This window comes from Canis lupus, chromosome 26 (assembly GCF_003254725.2).
Source record: "Canis lupus dingo isolate Sandy chromosome 26, ASM325472v2, whole genome shotgun sequence".
Classification (NCBI taxonomy): Eukaryota; Metazoa; Chordata; class Mammalia; order Carnivora; family Canidae; genus Canis; species Canis lupus.
The window spans coordinates 26408052-26416526 of record NC_064268.1 but is presented as its reverse complement, the minus strand read 5'-3'; the positions used below and the strand labels follow the sequence as shown (position 1 = coordinate 26416526).

The following is an 8475-nucleotide window of genomic DNA, read 5'->3' as shown; positions in this document are numbered from 1 at the left end:
GTTATACAAATAATTCAGTATTTATTTCCTATATGAAGAGCCAAATATTCATAAATTGCATATTTTGAAACACACTATAGTATTTCAAATGTGTTATATCTTTTTTTAAAGATTCTATTTTTTTTATTCATGAGAGACAAAGAGAGAGGCAGAGACACAGGCAGGGGATAAGTAGGCTCCATGGAGGGAGCCCAATGTGGGACTCAATCCCGGGTCTCCAGGATCATGCCCTGGGCTGAAGGCAGTCGCTCAACTGCTGAGCCACTCAGCTGTCCCAAATGTATGTTATATCTTAAATCCATAGGTATTAGGATATAACATATGCAGAGGCAAAAGATCAGGGTTGTTCATCAGAGGATAATATTTGTTGTGTGGGAAGGGGACCATCTAAGTGAATTCTTAGGTGAGGAGGTTGCCAAATACCATCAGTCCTCCCCTCAAATGTGTGGATCTGGCCCAACTCTGAGATCCCCTTGTAAGGAAGGACCTGAATGAGAATGTTTTGGAAAGCATATGGTCCTTTAACAGAACATTGGTTTCCTTGGGATGACGCATCTTCTCCATAAGAGTTAATTGTCTATTTACACACATCAACCCCCCATATGTGTCTCAATTCTGCTTCTGGTCTTGGACAATGGTAGATATGAGAAGGAGAAGTTGCAGACAGAATTATGAACAGATTATGAGAAGGGTCATAGAAACATGTTGTCCAAGGAAAGGCTCTCTCTGGGCCCAGTTGAGGAAAGAAGAGAGTGAGTGATTTTTCATGGAATTCAGGTGAAGGTAGGGTTTTCTCCCTATCTTCTGAGAATGACAAGTGATTATAGTGAAGGGAAACAAGTCAGTTACCAGGTGTGCAGGAGCTCTAATATTTGGAGATGCCCTGGAGAGAGAAAAGGTGAACAAGAAGAGTGCAGAGTGAGGGAGGACCATCTAAGGCAAGGAAAGAGGACACTCTCAGCCTGGATCATTGCAGGTTCCCCAGACAGAGCCCCTGCCCCTCCACTGAGGAGCTCTCTGAGGAACCTGTAGAATGTGGTGGAGTGAATGGCTGAGGGCGAGAGGAAGCTGGACAGGTACAGAGAACCTGTGAGAGTTTTGATCCAATCACAGCTCAAGTCAATCTCAGGTCAGAGAAGCCTCTGTGAGCTGAACAACTTATTATCTGTCACTCACCTTGCATCTTCCAATTTCAGGGAGTTCCATCTCCTCACTCTTCTCAGGACACCCCATGGCCCTTTTTGCCATCAGAAGAGTCCTGTCCCCACTGGATCCTCTCTGACATTTGGTCACAACGACTGGGAATCATAATTTTCTGACTTGGTAACTCCTCCTCTTCACATGTTCAAAATAGGGGTAGATAACATTTCCGGAATCTCACATGGGTTGGGGAGGTGACTGGGTGGTCACTACCTCCTGCAAGTGAGAGCAGGGTCTCCTGTCTGAGCTGCACTTGTGTAGCAGATGACATTCTCATGTGCATTGTATGCTGAAATGGACATGAATCCATGTAGGAAATATGACAGCACAGCCTCCTGAGCAAAACAAGGGGGACTGGGGACAGAGTCTGGCTCATTCTTTCCCTTTGTTCTTGGGAATGGGGTCATTCATGCAAATATGGGGCTGCCATTCCCCATGTTGAATTCCTACATCTCTCTGGGCTGAGTGAATTTTCTAGTTACAGGAAAAAAGTAGAGAAGACCTGGGTTTCTCAATGGGCTGAGGGAAGACCAGCATCCAGGTTCTCCAGGTGGCTAGAGGGTCACAGTGCAGGAGAGTCACACCCCTGAGGCGGTCCAGTCTCACTGGAGGAGACTCAGGCTCCTCCCACATGTGAAAGGAGTGGGAAATCAGTCCTGTTCTCCTGTCAGGCACACAGAGGCCCCTGGTGTTGCAGAATCATGACTTGTATTTAAGTCTAACTGGTATTCTAAATCAGGTTGTTGAATGACAAAACAGAACAAACCACTTACTAAATTTCAAATGAAAATGGATAATGCACAAATATGCAAATGAGAATGACATGGGGAACAAAAACAAACAAGGAAAAATGCATACTGTTAGCCTGTATTAATATTAAATTAAAATCATTCTTTATTAGGAAGAAAATATTTCCTTTAAAAATGAAGAAGCATCAATTTTCTTAGAAAATAGATAATATTATTAGGAACTACTCCTCAGAAAGGCACAAGGTGCATTAGCTTCACAAGAAATACTAACAAGCCTGCAGAGATCATAGTTTCATTTGTTGAAAACATGAAGAAACCATGGAACGTTTAAATTCTTATAGAAAGAACTATAACATGGATATAGACATGATACATAAAAGGGAAAAAGGAAGATTGCAGAATATTATTAAATAGTGTTGCAAATATTATAAATAAAATATAAACAGTGAGATTCATTATCACACTAATATATTCCTACACTGTGACCGGAGTGATTTATTGCAGATAGAGTGTGGGATTCCATATTGATGAATGCTCTAAGATAGGAAATCATATAATAAATCACCAGATGAAAATAACACGATCTCACTACTCCTGAAAAGATCCTCTGGCTAAATGGAAGGAAGAGTCGTAATGAAAACCACATAAAATAAGAAACAGAGACACTCATAGCATGATGACACACTCTCACACACATGGAAAGCAATCTTACAGCCAGGAAATTAGCTAATGAGGTGACTGGGAGGAGGACATTTCTACAAGTTCAGGAACAGACAAATGTGACCTAAATGTTATTATTCAACAACTTTCTGCATTAGACGATGCAAGTGAACAATGAAAACCACTAGTTAGGTCTCAGCATTGATGCCATGGACATCGAGTTATTTCAAAGGGCCACAGCTGGTACAGCAATGACAGGAAAAATCACCCCAATGAGCAGAAAGAACAGGCATTCCTACTGAAGACTAATAAGATGATTACATGGGTCCAAAAACTTCTAGAAATAGCTAAATGACAAAGGATGGAGAGTCCTCAGAAGCGTGCGGTGAGACCAGCACATTGGACCTGAAACCCCACTCCATTAACTTCAGTGCAAAGAGACTGCCCAAACCTGATGGGGAAGATGACATTTCTGTGTCCTTTGAGACCCTTTGTCTAAGAGAGGACTGCAGTGAGTGTCCTTGAGGACAAAGAGATGGAGGATCCTTCACTCCTACATAGTTCCCCTACAAGGACCTTAGACTCATATCGGTGAAGGCAGGAACAGCAGAAGCAGGAGCCACAGTCTGAGTCTGAGCAGCTCCTGGGGCTCTTCCTCCAGCAAATGAGAAAGGGGTTCTGGTCTCAGCTCTCTAGCACTTGGATGAACCCTGACGCGCTGACAGAAGAGGAGCTGTGAGGAGAGGCGTACGCTTCAGACCTCAGCCCAGCGATGGTCAGAGAACCAGAGTTCCAGACATGGGGCCAGAGAATGGATCAGGGTCCACAGAAAGTCTAACCATCATGATAGATGAGGATTTGGCTGCCCATTCATGGAGCTGTTGGCATCAGAAGACATACTGGACACTCCTGACATGTCCTGGCTCAGAGCTGGATTCAGTGTCCCTTTTCTGTCATGACATGATGTGGTCTCTGTGCTCAGAGCACAGAAAATCACACAATATCTTGCTCCCAGTTACAGACTTCATGGAGAAATTTAAGAGAATGTGGAAAGAACTGTAGACAAATTCTTTGAGGGGGACCTCAGAATCCAGTTTATATCAAACAAAGAATCAGTTGACTTGGCCAAACTGTCAGGGCTGCACAGTCAGCTCCATCACTGTGGGTTCAGCAGGTTTGCTTCTCACTTCCCCCCAGGCCCGAAACTCTACGTGACCACCGAGGCTGAAATCCATGGACTGGCAGTAATAATCAGCCTCGTCCTCAGCCTGGAGCCCAGTGATGGTCAGGGTGCCTGAGTTGCCAGACTTGGAGCCAGAGAATCGATCGGGGATACCTGAGGGTCGCTTCTCATTATCATATATGAGGAGTTTAGGGGCCTTCCCTGGGAGCTGCTGGTACCAGTTCACACCAATAATACCAATGTCATTTGTGCTTCCAGAGCAGGAGATGGTGACCCTCTGGCCCAAGGACCCAGACACTGAGGCCAGCTGAGTCAGCACAGATTGAGCCCATGACCCTGCAAGGGGGAGAGACACAGAGAGGGTGATGCTGGGGTCTGGAGACAAGAGGAGGAAGCAGGATTCCATGTCTCGTCCCAGGCCCCTTCCCCTGTCCCCATATCCAGTCACCTGTGCAGTGAGCGAGGAGGGTGAGGAGGAGAGGGGACCAGGCCATGGTGGAGGTCATCACTGATCTTGCCTTCAGTGGCTCCACAGCTGAGCAGAGTCTCCCCTCATCTCTCCCTTCCCCTCTTCATACTCAGAGAGGGAGGGGCCCTCCCATGCAAATGAGACTCTGGCTCTCTGACCCTGCCCTAGCCCTGGGTCAGGTCCCTCTGCCTGAGGATATCAAGGGGTGGGCAGGGGAAGGGGGAAGTTCCCAGCTGTGAACCCTGAGCAGAGGGCACAGGCAGTGCCAGGTGGCAAGTCCCAGCATCGATCAACCTTGACTCCTTGGAAACAGATGAAAGTCACCCCCTGGTGTCCAGACCCACACACAGCATTGTGTTACATGGTGAGTGGTGCCCATCAGAGGTTGCTCCTTCTTCCTCACTTCTCTGCTGTGCCCTTCCTTCAGACAGGCCAGGTGTCCCCATATGTGGCCTCCCATCACCTCAGGACACATTTTTACTCTACTCAGGCTCTACACATAAAGTCTGTCCATGGCCCCCTTGGCTGTTCATGGGACAAGACTGAGGGGGTGTCTCCTGTAGAACCACTTAGAAGAGGATCAAGTCCAGAGTAGTGATGAGTCCACGTTGACACATGGCCAGGTAGTGCGAGAGGCTGCTTTCTTTCCTCTTATTTGTTTCCTCTGGTTTCCTGAGGTCGCCTTTCCCAGTTCCATCAGCACTGAGGAGATAGGGAGCAGCTCTCTTCAGGGTCTATATAGAATACCTCGTGTGCATTCATGCAAAGGTCACACACTGAAAATTTCAGTAATCTGTTACTATGTCTACCTCTGTGAAACAACAGCTCTCCACACACTGTGGGCTGTGACCTCATCCTAGGATCTAATCTCCCAGCACCCCAGGCTCTAGCCTGCAGAAGCCCTGCTACAGCCCTGTCTCTGAGCGTGGCACTGACCTCAGAGCGCAAAGTGTGAACCTGCAGGGTGTTTAAGGAAGGAAGGAGCGACAGCTGCAGATGCTCTGACACCTGTATACCCTTCACACAGAGAGAACATGGGTTGAAGAAGTAGTTCTAAACTTGGACGAAAAAATAATGGGAAAGAAATGCCTTCTAGTTCTTGATTGAACAGGCTCTACAAACTTCTTTCTAAATCATTTGATTTATTGATTTATTATATTTTTGACTATATTCATGAGTTTTGTATAATAGGTCTGGTCCTGAGAGTAGAAGTAGGAAAGCCCAACATGGTGTCCAGGGAAACCCTGGGGGAAGCCCGTTTCTATGAAGCTCAGGGCCTCCTCAGTCATGGAATAAGCAAACCCAGAGCTTTCAGGAGGGACTGATTAGGGTGCAAATTGTCTCAGGGGCGGACACAGCTGTAGACCCTGTCTGGTGACCAGCATGTTCAGGATAGAGGATTTGTCCATTTAGCCACTCAGGAGCAGAGCAGTGAATTTCTATTACCCCAGGCCAATGTCACCCAGAAACTTTTTAGAAAGACCCCACAGGTGATTCCTGGGAAGGTGGAGATAAGGGGGACTGTGTTCCTGAGGTCCCATATCCTGTGGTCTCTATTGGGACAGACTTTTCATTAGTGTTCTGACCTGGTCTTTACTGGACTGACAGGATATTCCTTGGATTCAGAAATATCCCTTACTCTACATTCAAACACGAGTGTTTTCTTTGTTCTTTGTTCTTTGTTCCTTTTTTTCTTCTTTTTTTTAAAAGATTTTATTTATTTATTCATGAGACACACACACACACACAGAGAGAGAGAGAGAGAGAGAGAGAGAGAGAGAGGCAGAGACACAGGCAGAGGGAGAAGCAGACTCCATGCAGGGAGCCTGATGTGGGACTCGATCCGGGGTCTCCAGGATCACACCCTGGGCTGAAGGCGGCGCTAAACCTCTGAGCTCCCCAGGCTGCCCTACCCCAGCTTCTTTTATTTGAATTGGAAATTTGGGTTAATACAGTTTTTCTCTAGTTAAAATGGAGCCAAATATTTGGAAAAGAGGATAACTTTCTTCAGTCAAAATAAGTATCTTCTTTTCCACTGCATGAATAATGTTTGAAAAAATTCCTTTAGGGATCCCTGGGTGGCGCAGCGGTTTGGCGCCTGCCTTTGGCCCAGGGCGCGATCCTGGAGACCCGGGATCGAATCCCACATCGGGCTCCTGGTGCATGGAGCCTGCTTCTCCCTCTGCCTATGTCTCTGCCTCTCTCTCTCTCTCTCTCTCTCTGTGACTATCATAAATTAAAAAAAAAAAATGAAAAAATTCCTTTAAAAAAAAAAGAAAAAAATTCCTTTCAATTCTATCATTTTAGTGAAACACATTCTATTTTAGTATCTTTAATTAATAAATGCTTTAAATTTTATTCAACACTCCATTTTTTATTTTTATTATTTTTTTAATTGGAGTTCAATTTGCCAACATATAGCATAACACCCAGTGCTCATCTCATCAAGTGCCCCCCTCAGTGCCCGTCACCCAGAAGGACAGACCTTCCTGCAGGTGAATCTCCCCCTGCTAGTTTCTCCAGGTAATTTTCTCAATGTAAAAATGTTCACAGCCATTATCTATCTGTCTGCATAGGGATTGATGTCTCACTCTCCCTTTGCATGAGACATTGTAACACTAGCTGCCCCCACTGCCATGATCTTAGCACAGTGATGGTCAGCCTCCAGAGATGAGCAGAGCCCTGCACTGGCAGAGGCATCCTCAAATCCAGAGAAGCGGCTACAGATGTGAGTCCTGGTGCTTGCATGGGTGTGTTTAGTAGTTCAGGAGATACCAGGGAGGGCTCCCTGGCTTCTGCTGGGATCCGCTTATAGCACAGCTGCCAACACTGAGGTCACTGCTCAGAGTGCAGGTATTTCTGGCCGCTGTTCCCAGGGATGCAGAGAGGGAGGGCGGCTGGGTCAGCACAGGCTGGGACAGGGAACCTGCACACACAGACACTCATGGGTGATGTGGGACTGGGACCAAGGTCAATTTCCTCATGCCCCTTAGACTGTGTGGCTGACACAGGCTGGAGAGCTGTCTTGTGTCCCTGAATTCTGTCCCTTACCTATACAATGAGACGAGAGTATGACATGGACAGGAGTCCAGGCCATGGTGATGCAGCCCCAGGTCCCCAAAGTGAGCTGGGTTGCCCCACGCCTCTTTTTCTCCCCTACCCTCTGTCAAAAGAGGGGCTGTCCAGTTTAGCTCTTCCCACTGTCCCTGTGCTGGATGGAGCTCAACTCACACCAAACACGTGGAGAATGGAGGTGGCTTCAGCCCTGGGGAACGCCCTGGGAGGAAGCAGCTGCTGAATCAATCCACAGGTCCCTGCTCAGGGGACTAGGCCAGGCCAGAGAGGACATAGCTGCTGAGTCCCCACAGGGATCACCCTATCTAGCCACAAGCCCCAGGCTCCCTTGAATAGTTCCTATTGATGAGCTGCTTTGGGAACACACGGCAGTCCTACTGCGCCCCATGCTGGTCACAGGACGAGCACCTCACCTTGACCAGAATGGTGTCTGGGGCTCACCAAGTCTGGTTTCTAGATGCTGTGTTCCCTTAGGCCTGCTGATGACACTCTACTGAGTCACGCTCAGAAGGGACCATGGTCTATGGGAATGTAAACACCTACATATAGGATGTGAACACTAATAAAAGGAAAAACTTCTTGAATGGGGTTCAGAGAGCAGTAGGGGGAGCTCTCATGGTCACCACCCCTCAGTTGCAGACCCAGAAGAAGACAGATGTTGCAAATCTACACTACTGTAGCCACTTCTAACCACATCCCAATGAAAAGAAATGTTTCCTCCTCCCCTGGAAACAGCCCAGCCTGTGAGAGACCCTCATAGCTCAGTGATGGAAAGTGACTCTACTGGAATCCCCAGTTTACTCCCATGAACTTATTTATAACATCCCTCCTACCCTCAGTCCTTGCTCCATAAATGAGATTTCCTGTCCTTTGCTCTTAGAGTTGCCTATGGTTTCCCATACTTTGGCTGTCCCAGATTATAATTTCCCACTGTTCCTGAATAAACCCTTTATCACAGGAAAAAATAACCAGCAGTTTCATTATTTATTTAAATTCCATTAACCAACATGTATTACATCATTAGTTTCAGATGTAGAGGTCAATGATTCCTCACTTGCATATAACATCCAGTGCTCATCACATCACGTGTCCTCCTTAATGCCCATCACCCAGTTACCCCAGCCCCCCACCTCCTCTCC

General features: G+C 46.7%; 1 gene segment (V, D, J or C); it reads right to left on the bottom strand.

The window, feature by feature from the left end:
- Positions 1-3742: 3742 nt before the first annotated feature.
- On the bottom strand, positions 3743-4324 carry LOC125753778 (immunoglobulin lambda variable 1-40-like). The segment is given in 2 exon segments: positions 3743-4128; positions 4241-4324. Coding segments are annotated over 2 exon segments (444 nt in total).
- Positions 4325-8475: the final 4151 nt, after the last annotated feature.